At 32.8% G+C, this 17235-nt stretch overlaps 1 protein-coding gene across 1 annotated transcript in view; it reads right to left on the reverse strand.

Moving 5' to 3' along the window:
- Positions 1-7485: 7485 nt before the first annotated feature.
- Positions 7486-17235, reverse strand: part of LOC149792517 (uncharacterized) — a 155811-nt gene continuing 146061 nt past the window's right edge. The window contains exon 32 of the mRNA XM_089971138.1: positions 7486-16697. Coding sequence (XP_089827264.1) covers positions 16627-16697 — 71 coding nt within the window. The 3' untranslated portion in view covers positions 7486-16626. The remainder of the gene's footprint in view (positions 16698-17235) is intronic.

A 17235-nucleotide genomic window follows, 5' to 3' on the forward strand; every position in this document is an offset into this window, starting at 1 on the left:
AGTTGACCGTCTCGATGATATGGCGTGTAAATATGATGAAATGAAAATTGTAGCAGGAATAGCTAGGAATGAAGATGTTAAACTAATATTTGATTACATTAATCGTGAACAAGAACAACAACGAAAACAAATTCCGTCAGTGCTTCACCAAGTATCTTCTTGACTTGACGTCTACAAGCGGGATATCATTAAACAGATAGAAATATTAAATCAAATTGCATTTGATTTTGAGCTTGCTCGCGAAAGGGTTATGCAAATAGTAGCCAGGTCGAAAAACAGATCCAAGAAATTATTTTTCAATAAATACTCAATAACAGAAGCAGATCTAGCAACATTTAATTTTCCTGGATATATTAACATGGCTGTGCTAAAGAAATAAGTCAACGATATCATCCATGAATATTTACCAAATTTCGTCGAGGAGTGGAAAAAAATAAATCCAAGAGCAAATATTCTCCGACATAACAACTTCAACAATTGCCGTCAATCTTGTATGTGATGCAATCAAATCAAGTTCAGCAAGGATATATTATGTATACTTTTACACCTCAAGTCTCTTGGATATCATGCAAGAACCGATCAATCCGGTCTATCTACGATGCCATAATCCGCTATTATCAAGGATAAATTTCAAACTAACTGACCAGACCGGACACTTGCTTGATTTAAGGAATGAAATTCTGAGTATATATTTATATGTAAGATGATAACGAGTTTTAATCGTGTAGAGTGTTTTACAATTAAATATTTAATCAAGATGTATTATTTGATGTACTAACATGTGAGAGTTTTCATACACGATAAAGACGTTGTTGAGAATGCCATCAGAACAATAATGACACCGCCCCAAGTCAATACAGAACAATTTAGCGTTAATATAATTATTGCCGAATACGGTAGTAAAAAGCTTTTGCTGAAGCAGGAACAATTAAATGAACTGCAGCGAGAGCATATTACTAAGATTACGTGTGATAGAGACCAGATTCAGAATTATGCATATTCTTGTATTGAATTAGATCGGCTTAATTTTGTCTAATTTTGAATAATAATTCTTGACAAAGTAGAATCAAATAAGTATTTTATAGCAGAATTTATTTTTTAAACTGATTTTTCGTTAATTTGATGGGTCAAACTTCACGCAATTTTCATGAGAATTTGACTCTTCGAAAATCTGCAATTTCATTGACAAATCGACTAAAATCAGTGCAAAACTGATGAACTTTGACTAAATTTCACTGAAATCTCGTTTTATATATTATTAATATTACTACTGTTAATTTCTGTGAATATACTCAAAACACAATTAATATTACTACTGTTAATTTCTGTGAATATACTCAAAACACAGTTGAACACAAACATTAAGCCAGTAAGAAGTCTGACACCTCAATCTGCTTGTCACTCAATACAGTTGTACGCTCACTGGATTTGGTATTGCTGCAATTTGCTCATTTCAAGCAAATATCATCTCTCTCAAGACTGTACTATTCAACATGTACAGTGTCAACAATTTAATATTTGTATGATGCCTGATTTATATGCCATATTTTGCCTATAACAGTTTTGTATTATACTAAAAAAAAGATATATGTAAGCTGAACTACCACATAAAATTAGCTGAACTAAAACAAGCATAATAATATTATTAATAAACAATACTGACATATATACAAACGTAAATACGTATTATTTATGGATCCCATACCTGTTCTGTGTGTAACAAAGCAGGAATCGGGTCAGGATGCTGGTCTGATCTCATGGACAAAATGTTTGCTACAATTGTAGGTGCAATGTTTTATTTTATGCATGTTAAAATCTTCAGCTGACCTTCCACATGGCTTGATCCATTTTTCACAGATCTCCCTCCATGTTATGGGCTTTGGAAACGGGATGATAAACACACCTTTCATTTCATCTTGGTGTGTTTACATGGAGTCGCTGTTACATGTCCCAAAACAACGATTAGCTCCTGATTTGTTTTTACGTTCATGGAATCAATTACATTTTAAAATCACTTCTTGCAACATGCATCATCCTCATACTAAACGGCAGATTACAATACGGCTTGAATGACATCCAGGGATTTGAACAATAACGTCATTCTAAAAATACATTTTGGGTTTATAAATGGCTCAGTTGATCTTTGCTATTGTGAAGTTATGAGGTCAGTGGTCTAGTATTAATTATAGTAAAATTATTATAGAATGGACATGTTGGACCTTCTAGTTTACAACAGTAGTTGTATGGAAGTCTTTGGAATTAGGAGAAACTTATGATTTCCAGTGGAATTACGCCAGGATTTGACACCACTCGGTCAAGTAAAACCCATGGATTGCTACAATATTGTCACAAATCTTAGAAAGATGAAGTTCAGGTTTCTCAATTTCTTTGTTAAGCAATGTTTTATTCATAATTTTAAATTGATGGTGAGTTAACTTTCACACCTCTTCACTTAACTTTAAGTTGCATATATTTGGCACAGATTATGATATATTTGTTGAACTTTTGAATTCGTGAGTATAGATGGCTTAGGGTTAGTAGCAAAGGGCGACGAGAAGGCATTAGACAAAGTTGAGGAGGTTGAAGCTATGATCTTCAACCACATAACCGTAGCCACCTTCTGCCACTAAATGGGTCAAATCAACTGAAAAATTTAGATTTATCAGAATCTAAGATATTCACTGCACTGTTTGTACTGTACATCATGACTACTTCGCCAATAAAAATGGAATAACAGAAGCAAACAAACTGCAATTAAAAATTAGCACAGTAGATGGAACCCACAGGGAATTAACTGGTAAAACATGACTGAAAAGAAATTGGATAACTTGGATTCAAATCAAAGCAAGAAAGCATACAATTATTTTAAAATGCAAGATCAGCTAAAATACCAAAGCCATTGACTGATACAACATTAAAAGGAATTTCGGTTTTTTATGATTCAATTTCTTCCAATTGATAATTTAAACAATTTAATCAAAGAGCTATAAGAAGATTGCATAGCAAGAAATGGCCTTGGATACTAAGGAACAGGTTTAAGAACAAAACATGACCTAGTTGCATTAAAAAGTCTGTAATAGTAAACACTATTTAAGATATGTATAAATATAAATTGAAGGTATCATGAAAATAATTCGACTGTAACTTGAATACCTATTTAGAAAAAAAATTAATTTAAAAAAAATAAATGAAAGTTGGCAAAAGTAAATCTAAAGAAAATGTTAAGGTTTCTAAATCGCAACCTTCAGAAAAGATAACATATACAAATAATAAAGCTAATCTTGGAAAACGAATTGGAACACGTTCATATAAATTTTAAAAAGAGAAAAATAATAAAATATTTGGGAAACTGTTCCCAAATTTGCATGCAGGCATAACTTAGAGTAATTTAATATTGGCTGGAACATCTATTAAATTGATACTCGATGTATTTATTGCCATTGGAATATGTGTTATATATAAACTATAAAAAAAACACATCTTAAACAAATCAGGGACAGCATACTAGGACTGGGCTTCATGATGTAGGCTTCTCATGCCTGCTAATATATCCTGCAAACAGTCAAATAAGGTAAATCATCCACATAGGGCCTAAGCCAGTACATGCAGCTTGAAGACATGCAATGTCAGGCACTCAGCTGAGGACAAAACTGCTATTCCAATAGAGATTTGTAACTTAACTAAATACTTGCCTGGGCAGCCTCAGGGTTCTTAAGTGATTAAGGTTGTCCCAGTACCCGCTTGAGGGAACAGGTCATTGTGTGGTAAGCTTCCTCATCTGCATCACTACATATATCTTATGAAACAGATGGGAAGATGTTGCATGGTGCAAGGACGTGGTCTGGTACATATCCATAGGATAAGCAAGAAACTGTGATCCAGTCACTTGATCTAAGGGATGGGCAAATGACTGAAACTGTGATCCAGTCACTTGATCTAAGGGATGGGCAAATGACTGAGCATGGATCACTGAGGAATCCAGCAATTTGTTTTTAAATAAGTGTAGGTGAGTGAAGAGAGCATGAGTGAATTAGTAACTGATAATTGACACTAGCACCAAAGCTCAACACTTTCCTCCATTGGTATTAGTGACATTACTGATGGTCTCAGCATCCTCTGAACACCCAGTTTAGCCCATATGCCCTCGGACCAATTTGAGCACACATTACGTGTATGACCCAAGCTTCACCATACAACTTTTACATGTTGACTATTTTTTTTCAGTCAGCTTAAAAAGCCTGCAACACACACACACACACACACTAAATCCTATGCATAGTATTTATAATTATGGACAGCAGAAAATGGCATACACAAGTGAAATCAGTTAAGTGTCACATTTAAGGAAAAGCTTTGTAAAAGAAATAAAGAAAAATGCCAAATGAAAGTACTGGAATTATCTTACACATGATGAAAGATCAATTATTTGATGGAACTCAAAAACAGGCCTGTGATATCTTTGTCTTAAATGCAATTTATCCGCAAAATGTAAGGCAAAAGACACAGAATTCAAAATTTTCACGGAAACCATTTCATTTCTTTTAGTCTGTGACCCTTGCCTTAGACCTATTGATCCCAAAATCAATAGGTGCCTTTCTTGTCTGAAATGTAAGCCATCCACAAAGTCTGGTCTTTAGTTACTAGTTTTTTGTAAACCTTTCTTTGTTGAAGTCTTTTTTGCCTTGAACTTTGAATGATTAACCCCCAAATCAATTGGTAGTCTTCCTCATTTCAAATGCAAGTCATCTACATGGTCTAGTCAAGACACATGAGGGGCCCTGAGTGGCCGAGTGGATTCAGCCAATGTGGGTAATGTGAGAAAGTTTGCCAGTAGCTTCTCATGGGTCAGTGGTTCTTTCTGGGGTTTTCCTGGGTTCTTCCTCCACCATTAATACTGGCCACCATGTATAGCCTATCGAGTGCTGAAAATGGCATTAAAATCTACAACAACAACAACTTTGACTTTTGAATGTTGGGCCCCCAAATCAAGAAATGTCTTTGCAACTAATGGACTGCCATCTCTGCCCGTCTGTCAGTCAAATGTTAAGAGAATGCAATTAACAATGACCCACTGCTATAGCTGACAAAGTGTAAACATTATGCAATCTGAACGAAGCTTGCTTGACTATGACACTTCAATGTTTTCCATCTTATTCCAGTACAACTTCAATAAAGGTCACAACTTCAAATTTTGAATTCAATGTTCATGAAATTTTCAGTATAAACTGTTAACTTATTTTTTACTTTCAACTAAATTCCCATCATAAAGAAGACTTTGATTTTTTGTTAAATTTCTAAACAATTAAGAAAGCAGAGCTACCTCTGCTTTGGCGATCTAGCTATTGACTATTAAGCAGCGATTTATGTCTACCTGTCTACACAAGAAATCTGAATGAATCATGGAGCAGTACTGTATGTGTATGCAATTCAATATACAGTTTGATAAAGTGCAAAGTTTACCTAAGTATGCAATGACACATTTAGTACAAAGTCTACCTAACTTTGGGAAGTAATTGTGTACATTATACAACCAAATTGCTATTTTCACAAGTTTACACATTGTCAAATTTTCACGACAATTAATTTTACTAAGGTCTCAAATATTTTACCAAAAATATTGCATTTTTCAAAACAGAAAACATATGTATGTATGTATGTTTGTTTATGTATGTATGTATGTATGTGTATGTATGTATGCATGCAGTGTATGTATGTATGTATCTATGTATGTATGTATGCATGTGCATGTGTGTTTGTATATGTATTTATGCATGTATGTATGTATGCCTGTATGTATACATGTCTGTATACATGTATGTATATATCTGTATGTATGCAATGCATGTATGTATATATGTATGTATGTATGCATGAAATATATGTAATGTGTATGTATGTATGTATGCATGCATGTAGGTATATATGTATGTATGTATGTATGCATGCATGCATGTATGTATGTATATATGTATGTATGTTCGTATGTAGATGGATGGATGGATCTACGGGTCTATGGGTGTGTGGATGGAAGTATGTATGTATGTATGTGTGTTTGTGTATGTGTGTAAGCTAAGGTCAGTATGGTTAGAATCGAGTAGGTGTGGTTAGCTCAACTTTGATAAGTCAGTCAGACAGATCAAAGTTTTTCATGCATGAAAAATAAGCACGAAGCAATTTATTAAGTGACGGAAATGCTGAAGATTTCTTATCAACAGCATTCAATAAGAATTAAATCCTATAGCAAGAGAGAATGTATTACACAAAAGGCTTTGATTTTAAGTTTTATTTGATGTTGTTGTTGTAGGGTTTAACGACATTTTTCAGCACACGATAGGCTATACATGGCAGCCAATATTAATGATGGAGGAAGAACCTGGGAAACCTCCGGAAAGAACCACCTACCCATGAGAAGCTACTGGCAAGCTTTCTCACATATCCACATTAGCTGAATCCAAGACTTGAACCCAAGCAGACAGAGGTGAGATGGCAGTGATCCGTAACACAGAGCACTTTAGACCACTCGGGGCCCCCCGGTTTTATTTGTAAACAGTCCTAGCTGTATGTATGTATGTGTGTTTGAATATATATATATATATATATATATATATATATATATATATATATATATATATATATATATATATATATATATATATATATATATATATATATATATATATATATATATATATATGCATGTATGCATGGATGTATGTATGTATGCACACATGTAATTATATATTTCTGAATGCATGTATGTATATATGTATGCATGCATGCAATTTATGCATGTATTTCTGTATGTATTTATGCATGTATGTATGTATGTATTTAATTATGCAATTCATGTATGTATATATGTATGTAGGCATGCAATGTATGTATGCATGTATGTATTTATGTATGTATATATGTATTTATGCATGTATGTATGTATGTATTTATGCATGTATGTATGTGTTTGTATATGTATGTATGTATGCAATGCATGTATTTATATATGTATGCATGCATGCAATGTATGTATGTATGTATGTGTTTGTATATGTATGTATGTATGTCTATGTATGCAATTCATGTATTTATGTATGTATGCATGCAATGTATATATGTATGTATGTATGTATGTATGTATGTATGTATGTATGTATGTATGTATGTATGCATGCATGCATGTATATAGATGGATGGATGGATGGATCTATGGATGTATGGATGCATCTATGGATGTATGGATGGATGGAAGTATGCATTTATGTATGTGTGTGTGTGTGTGTGCATGTAAGCTAAGGTCAGTATTGTTAGAAGCGAGCAGGTATGATTAACTCAACTTTGATAAGTCAATCAGACATCTCAAAGTTTTTCATGCATGAAAAATAAGCATGAAGCAATTTATTAAGTGACAGAAATGCTTAAGATTTCTTATCAACAGCATTCAAAAAGAATTAAATCCTATAGCAAGAGAGAATATATTACACAAAAAGCTTTGATTTTAAGTTTTATTTGTAAACAGTCCTAGCTATAAACAATATACAGTACTGGACGCATAAAAAAGTATAAACTTTTTTTAAAATTTTGATAGGTTGTATGAAGTTAACAGATTATTATATGAATACAAGTGCCAAGATTAAAAAGAAAATGTCTATAAAAAGAATAGGAGTATTATCTTATACAACAAATGAATGTCTGGAAAATATAGTCTCAGTGAGTGCCATATTGGTGAAAATAACATTTCTCCAAGTGATAGCCTTTTTAAAACTGAATTAGACTTCAAAACATTTTATCCTGTATTTTTCAATCATGTATAAATTTGATCTAATTTATGTACTAATGGAATCATTTTGTAAATTTATAAGTTTAATCCAACTAATTAACATAAACTAGATTTTAGTTATTAATATAGTTACCAAAAATGTAACATTTCAATACAAAAAACATTCAAAAAATCTAATTAGCACTTTTAATTCCAATTAAAATAAAAGCAAATTCATTTGTGGCAAGCAATTAGTTTTTAAAAATTAAAAATAAAATAAAATAAAATGAACTCATACACATTATATAAATATACCAAAAATGAAATATGGCACACAATTAAATTAAATAAATTTGTGTTGCAAGAACCTGTAATGTCTTCTGGAACCATTTTAAATGTACCATTTCCTTACTGATTTTGATTATTTCAATTACCTACTTAACATGTTGCACTATTTTTCATTATTGCAATACAGTTGTGAACCATTTTATACCTTTCTAGTATAGTTTCATTATAAAAAAAACTACTCATAAGACTGGGTTATCATATCATTTCATCGTGTCTACACAACCTTCATAATGTATTTTTTATGTTTACATCATCCAATCTTCATAAATTTTCAAGCCTTATCTGTACTGATTGCATATTTTTATATCTTTATACTGTTTTCAGTGTTGCAAAAGACATTCCAAATGCTGTAAGCTCCAAATGGACATCAGACAAAACTTTAAATGAATGAAAATATAACAAGATCTGTCAGTGAGCTAATATAACTAGATCTGTCAGTAAGCTTATATAACTAGATCTGTCAGTAACCTAATATAACAAGCTCTGTCAGTAAGCTAAAATAACTAGATCTGTCAGTAACCTAATATAACAAGATTTGTCAGTAAGCTAATATAACTAGATCTGTCAATATGCTTATAAAACTAGATCTGTCAATAAGCTAATATAACTAGATCTGTTAATAAGCTACATAACAAGATTTGTCAGTAAGCTAATAAAATTAGATCTGTCAGTAAGCTAATATAACTAGATCTGTCAGTGAGATAACATAACTAGATATGTCAGAATGTGTGTGTGTGTGTGATTTGGATTTTTAACGTAGCTTTAACAACTTTTCAGTCATATAGCTATGATGTCTGCAGTGTGGCAGTTTATAGTGATGTCTAGGACTGGGGAATCATGCTGTAGACATGTAACTTACTGACTGGTCAGCCTTGTGTCAGGATAATGTGACTGGGTGGGACAGCATGCTACACGTCAGCGTCGTGATGCCCCAGTGCTAGACATCACTTTAAATTGTCACACTGCAGACATCATAGTGATATGACTAAAACAAATTTTAAGTTACATCAAAAATCCAGATCACACACACACACATACAGGAAACAATGCATACCCAGTTTATGAAGTTATCTCTGTGGTTTCTGGAGATATTTAATAAACAAAAGTGTGACAGACAGACAGTTGGACAGACAAGAGTACTCCAGTATACCCCTCTGACAATTTTCTTTGCAGGGGACATAACTAGGATGCACTAAATATATAACATACAACAGTTAACATTAAATTACAGAAAAATAAATATGTTACACCAATCACATGTCATATATTTCAGCATGATGTATGAGTAAAAATTTAAAAAATACATAAAAATACAAAAAGTAACTTGATGACATCAACTACTATTAGTATAATCTGTCAAAAGCATATATGTATATTTGTATATTTACATCTGATTATATATCACAAATGTTTATCCATATTTTGCTGTATCATGTTTTTTGTAAACAGACAGGAAACTTTAAATTCCAGCATAATGCTCATTTGCAAAGTGATGTATTCAACATTCCAAATTCAGACACCACTATTTATTTGTTGGGGGCAATAGAATAATACAAACTTGTCTTCAGTTATTAAACATGTGAATACATTTTTGGAACTTGATATTCAAGTAAAACTTCACATTGGGAAATAATACCAAGCTTATTAAAATAAAACTCTAATGATGTGCATGTAAGACATGGAGTATACCACCTTGTAGCAAAAATGCTACAGACCAAAAGTTGGTAAAATTAAGTATCATCTGATTTTAATAGGACTAAAGACAGCATCATTATCAGGAAAATCGGGTCCTCACTAATTTTCAAGATGATTAAAAAGTATGAAGTCTCTATGTATTTTAAACTAATCTATATATGAAACATTTATAACAATTTTCAAAGTTGCAAGAAACGATACCCTGTAAGACAAGAACTGAATCAAAACCAAAGACTGCGAGTGAGAAGACATTGCTCACTTTACAAAAGTGTTGAGTGACTACTTCCATCGTATAATACTCCGATGTTATACAAAATAAATTACACGTAAATTAAAAACCAACAGTTAAATATGCATACATACTGGCATAATCTTATAAAACAAATTTTGACACTAATGAAGCAAACATGAAACAAGAGTCCCTTGAAGTGACTGATGCTCTACTGGGGCAAATCAAATTTCCAGGAATTCAAGACCATTTCTCCCTTTTAACTGCAAAGTGATGATATCTCAGTCTGATATATTTCAGAAATGGCAAGATTTTCAAATAGCTGCTGTGATGTATGTACTGGATATCTGATTAGCACCATTTTCATTTAGGACCTAGAAGACATCATTAGAAGTCCTTCTAGTTAAAACCCCATGTCAGTATGATCATCCTTTTAGGACAGCCTTATTCGATATCAGATCAGAACCATTTTAGTTTAGAACCAAAATGTAACAAGACATATTCTGATGAAAGCCAGTGTTAATATGACATTCCATTTTGTATGAGTAACAATAAGATTTGATAGATGGTTGCCATTGTGGCTATGCTGGATATCAGATTTACACCATTTCCATTTAGGATTAACTAGGCATCATAAAAAGTCTTGTAGTGAAAACACAATCTTGATATAACCAGCCATGGGAGGCAAGTAGCCCTAACAAGATATTTAAGTTGGCCATTTTGTGGCCATATTGTAGGTTGACTGACACAATTTTCATTTTACAACAAACTGTAAATCAAAAGATGTCTTTCCATGAAAATCCCATACTGATATGACCATTCATTTCGAGATTTTCTAGATGGTCACTTTGGCAACCATACAGGATGTCAGGGCAGCACCATTTGTATTTGGGACCAATTAGTCATCATAAAACTCATTTTAGTAAAAACACCATGTTGATACAACCGTCCATTCCAATAAAAAGATTCTCAAGATGTCCACTCTAGCAGCCATATTAGATGTGTATGCAGCATCATTTTTGTTTAGGATATTAAGTAAGCATCATATGACGTATTCTGGTGAAGACACCATGTGACTTTCTGTTACAGATTAGTAGCGATTACAAGATTTTCAAGATGTCTGTCACAGCTGATATACACTTAGTATTATTTTCATTTAGGAAAAAACTAGACCAAGAGATAAAAGTTTGTGTGTAAAGTTTCATGGCAATCCTTCAAGTAGATTAGGAGAAGAAACAATATGAAACTTGAGATGGATGGACAGATGGACATTGGCCATTGGCCAACAGATGATATACTATCCCATAAGCCCTTTTTGACTATGACCTGACCAGTACAGCTAAAAATCATTTATTCCTCAAATACAAAACAATAAATGCAACTAAAAATAAAATCAACAAAAATATAACAAAAAATCTAATTTTCGAAATTTAGGTACATTTATGGAAAATCATATTATAGTTTGCAACTCTGGTCTACCTTTCCCTGAGGCTTCTGAACAATCACGAGCAAAATGTGGCATTTCTGCCAAAATCCATCTCTGACATATTACATACTTTGATAGAGTGATGCAACACAAAGAAGGGGCAACTGTTGTTAAATTTAGAAAACGGCTATACGTTCAAAAATGTCAGGCAAAAAAAACAACTGATTTCATATGCATTATATTTTTTGGGCTGTTCCATTTAACCAAACATGGTCCCTTGGGAAGGCAGTTGCGAAAAAATATATCCCAGGGTACTTTGATTTCACAGAGCTCATATTCAAATGATAAGAAAATTTGAAATTGCATCCATAGGTGAGTACCCCATGTTAAAAGTGCCTTCTCTGGGTCTCTTTAGTGAGTTCATGCTTGAAAAAAGAAACCTGGGAATCTGGTAATGTATCTACCAAGAAAAAGTCATTTCTGTCTAGTCACCAATAATGGGGTGATGTGCAAAGCATCGTTTGGTGTGTGTGCATGTGTGTTATTCTAGCATTTCCAATATGTTTTTCCGATCAATGTTGGAAAGTCCTGAGTGTTCCGATTAGCTCTTTGCTCTAGAAGAATATCTGTAATACTGGCTCAAAGACAGTATGTGAAGTCTCCGAAGAAATTAAGTGATTTCTTCTTCAAACTAACTTTCTTATGGCTGTTCCTGTAAAATATACTTGGGACCCAGGTGCAATTTCGAAGTTTGAATTATTTTCAGATAAATTCTTTGAATAATCAGAATACCCTTGAATATATTTTGTAAAATCTGCCATTCCTGGATACCATGTGTGTTTAAATGGAACAGCACTCAATTATTATTATTATTATTAAGGAATCCTTTAAACATTTTGATCACAATTTTGTATATAAAACAATGAAATTTTAAAAATGAAACAAAACTTGCATCTAAAATCTCACTTGGACATATTAACATTTCTTTTTGCAATAAATACATACCATGACAATACTGTACATCGACAAAGGTATAGTAACTTGGTATTCTTTGTTGTTTTAATACCTTGGTATTCTTTGTTGTTGTTGTTGTTTTAGTATCTTGGTATTCTTTGTTGTTGTTGTTGTTTTAGTACCTTGGTATTCTTTCTAATATTCTATTCTCTAAATATTTTATTTTTTAATATTCTTCATCTTGAATTTTTTTTAAACGAATTTTTCAGGATGAGAATGAAAAGCAAATCATTGATGTTTTTAATTGTTAAGAGCAGAAATATCAAATCATAATACTCTGGTCCCTCAATGTAAAGCACTTCAATGTAGTGCCATCTAATACAACATCAGTATGGTCATGGATTCCATTTTGGAGGATGAATTTAGTAATGATACTAAATCCATCTAAATACAAGGCAGCCTTGATTATAAGAAAGTACACTTGTATGGATTCCATTTTGGAGGATGAATTTAATAATGATAATATATCCATCTAAATACAAGGCAGCCTTGCTTATAAGAAAGTACACTTGTATGGATCCCATTCTGGAGGATGAATTTAGTACTTATAATTATCTCATTTTACAGCAGTTTTGCTTATTACATGGTACTTCTGTATGGATCCATTTAACAGCAAATAGAGAGGAATCACTGAAAGGTATTCATGTACCAGTACACAGTAAAACCCGTTGAATACATTCAGTTGGTGAAATGTACTAGATATATATCTATTACCCTAAAAACATACCCATTAATCCCTCAATACAATGCTTATCTAGGCAACCATAAAAGTGTAATGTTATACATGAGGTTGCCTTATATGGCATTCCCTCATTATAATGCCATCCATGAGACCCATGAAGTATACTATCTTATAGTGAGACTACCTTATAATGAGGTATATTATACATCTCATTTTAGTATTAAATAATATTTTACAGATCATTTCTTTTTTTCTGGCAGGGAAATCTAGCTTTCATTGCTTAGTTCAACATTGTCTGTCATGCACTTGTTACAAAAATATTAAACATGGGACTCAAAATACTCAACATTGCCTGTCATGTACACATTATAAAGATATTAAACATGCGACACAAAATACTCCACTCATCATTCTCATAGTAATCAGTCTAAAAAAGTGAAGTTGTTCAAAGGGTAGGTACTATATGGCCTAATTTTTGGCCAGAAAATTTACAAAATTTCAAAACAAGTAGTTGATTAAATACTATGACAAAAAAATTAACTTTAAGGAACTTGATCTTTAAAAATTATTTACATATAACATTAAATGCACATACTCATGATGTCATAGTTGGTAAAAAAAATAGCTATTTTGGGTTATAATTTGAGCTATTTTACATAATTTCACTTTGTCCACATGCAACAACCAATTTGACATTTTTACTGATTATAAATATGTGTATTAAGAACCTATTACTAAAATATCGTTTTGGTTGTTGCATGTGGACCATGTGAAAAACATGAAAGTGTTGATTTATCGAAGTTAATTGATACCTTGCATAATGATTTCAAGTGTTAACTTCATCTAAATAGGCATTTCTTCCTAAATGAACATGTACTATGATTTTTACATAAAACAGAGACATTCTTGTGAAATAACTAGCATTATAAATAAAAAATTTGATACTGACAAAATATTTCCCCGACATGTTTAAGGACTGCATCTAGACAATGTTCAGTTGTTATATTATTTTGGCTATGTCATCAAGATATAATGGCCAATGTTGGATTAGGACTGATTTTGTCCCCCTGCCCCTCATTAGCAATAAATTTAAGTGATTATAATGGCTTTAGTTATGGTTCTAACACAACGACTATATGCCCACTGTAACATAAATACATATGGGCATATAGTTCTAACACAATGACTATATGCCCACTGTAATATAAATACATATGGGCATAAGCTTGTCAAAGAGCTCATATTTTGCAGTATTTCTGAACCTTCAAAAACCTTAAAAAAGATACTAGCACAATCAAGAACAAGTTTAATTTTCGACAGAAACAAGTAACATATATACAAATTTCGTATGTTTCCATCTATGCTACTCTTTAACGACAACAAAACAAAGACAAACTGTGTTCTTTGATCACACCTTATGTCTGTCTCTGTATCAACTAGAGTATCACAAAGAGTCATTTTCCCTCAGCTACTTTTCTTTTAATATAACTGACGTTTAATCTCACCTGTAAATTGCATTCTTTTGTCTTGTGTTCAGATCACATATTAGGAATCTTTGTGTAAGTCTGAATATTTGGATGATGGGAGCTTTATACAGAAGAACTGCATGAAAAGGAAATTTTACCACCAACGACGACGACAACAACAAACAGCTTATGGTATTAATTTACTAAATGGGTCTGAAAGTTGATAAGGAATAATGGCAGAAATAATGATACCATGTACCTTGATCATTTTAAATAGTGTCTGATTTAATTTGTTTGGGGACTATATTTTACCTTTTTATGAATTCACAACCAAAAAAACCGACAAATATCATCAGAATATGACAAAAACAATGTGAATCATACATAAAAACTATGAAATGACTGAAATCAGCATTGAATAAATTTAAGATGCAATATGTTTAGCATCATTATTCATTTGTTTCCCATTTGATGAATTACTTTAGTACTAACTGTGGCTCAATGTAGCTAACTACCATATAACAAAGAACTAAAACTGACTGCAGTAGTTCTAGATAAAGCATTTCTCAAAGAAAGGAACTATATTGTACAGTTATCAATTTTACCCTATTTGTAACACAAAGACATGTAGAAAGTAATTTGTTTTTCCTGAAGGCCAGATTAACATTACTTGAAGGAAACTCACAAGGCAACATGAGTTCTATATATGCTAACTTTTCTACAGTACCAAGCATGAATTTCAATGTGTAATTGTAAAACGTTTGCTAGGAAACCACCTCATAATAAAACACCAGCTGTTTGAACCTCCCAGGGGTCCTTGTTATTTTGGACATTGAAATTTCATATAAAAAACTTTTCTTTAATTTTTTCGATCTGTAATTTATGCTTGTCCTCTTGCACTATTTCTTTGCTTCTGTCTTTCTTTCTCCTGTCATAATTTCTTCTGAATAAATGAAACCATTATCTATCCAAGATTTGAAATTGACCAAGAAAGCAATTTATCTTTAAAAACTATTTCAACTGGTTGCTTATGTGTGTCATTAACCAGCTCATTATTGTGTATCATTCCACTGTTTGCTAAAGCTGATTAGTAAACTCTTTTGACTATTCATGTATGTGTGTGACTGACAGACAGACAGACATACAGCCAGAAGCTATAAGAAAGCCAAGAAAACTGGAGGTGACAGGCTTTTCGGAATCTATCCTTCACATCCTTGCCAGTGTTCAGTTGATGGATTTTTAATATCATATTTTCTTTTATCTTTAATCTTAAAATGTAGATATGTGTGTTGTATATGTCCAACATGGGAGATGGTCAGTGGAGATGGTCAACCATAGCTACTCCATTTTTTCAAATCAACTTATAAAAGAGCTGTTTAATTGCTAGACTCATCTCTAGTACAGAAATCTCTTGATCCTCGAGTAAGCATCCTCTTTTAAAATGACATTATGTCCCTAGACATGTGTTTGTGTGTGTGTATGTATGTGTGTGTGAATGTGTTTGTGTGTGTGTGTATATGTTTGTGTGTGTGTGTATGTGTGTGTGAACCTGCTCAGGCATGTATATGCATATGTGAATGTATATAAATTCTTGTTATGTATCAACTCCATATTAATGCAGCTGTAAAACACACAAGGCATGCAAATACATATTTTAGGATATATATTTTGGCAATATGCATAACATAAGCTTTTTCTCAGACATATCTATATTCCACGAATATAGGTGCCATAATGGAGAGGAAAATCATTGGTTAATGGTTGCTTTCCTTTATTAAAGTGGTCCTGGATAAAATGAAATATATACTTAAGGAAGAAAGATGTGCATCGTTTATCCATAAAAGTTTCTTCTGAATCTGATTAAGGGCCAAAATTGATCCTTACAGTACCTACCTCCTAAATTTATATCATTGTTAAGTAGGTTTGGGCAAAACTGAAGGACTTTTCACTGCTGTATGAACCCTGCATTAAATGAAAACAATCTTATGGAAGCAACCCTTCCTGTTCCATAGTCTACTGGATAACAAACTGGGAGGGATCTAACAAACATGCCATCTGCAAAGCTTCCACTGTAGCTGGACCATCTGAAAAAGTGCCAAAGGAAAATTTGATCAGATGAAAAGTTCCTCATTCAATTGCATCCAGGCAAAACTGATACAATGACCACTGTTTTAATTGTCTGTGTGGAGTAATGAGCACGAGGTAACGTCTGTGTGGAGTAATGTAAACATGAGGTTGTTGTTGTTGTTGTTGTTGTTCTAATGTTTAATGCCATTTTTCAGCACAAGATGGGCTATACATGGCGGCCAGTATAACTGGTGGAGGAAGAACCCTGGAAAACCCAGGGAAGAACCACCGACCCATGAGAAGCTACTGGCAGGCTTTCCCACATACCCACACTAGCCAAGCCTTGGACTAAACATGAGGTAATGTCTGTGTGGAGTCCTGTAAGCATGAAGTAATGTCAATGTGGTGTAATGTAAGCATGATGTAATGTCTGTGTGGTGTAATGTAAGCATGAGGTAATGTTTGTGTAGCATGAGGTAATGTCTATGTGGTGTAATGTAAGCATGAGGTAATGTCTATGTGGTGTAATGTTAGCATGAGGTAATGTCTGTGGTG

Source organism: Sinohyriopsis cumingii, chromosome 9 (assembly GCF_028554795.1).
Source record: "Sinohyriopsis cumingii isolate HCF-2022 chromosome 9, ASM2855479v2, whole genome shotgun sequence".
NCBI classification, from domain to species: domain Eukaryota; kingdom Metazoa; phylum Mollusca; class Bivalvia; order Unionida; family Unionidae; genus Sinohyriopsis; species Sinohyriopsis cumingii.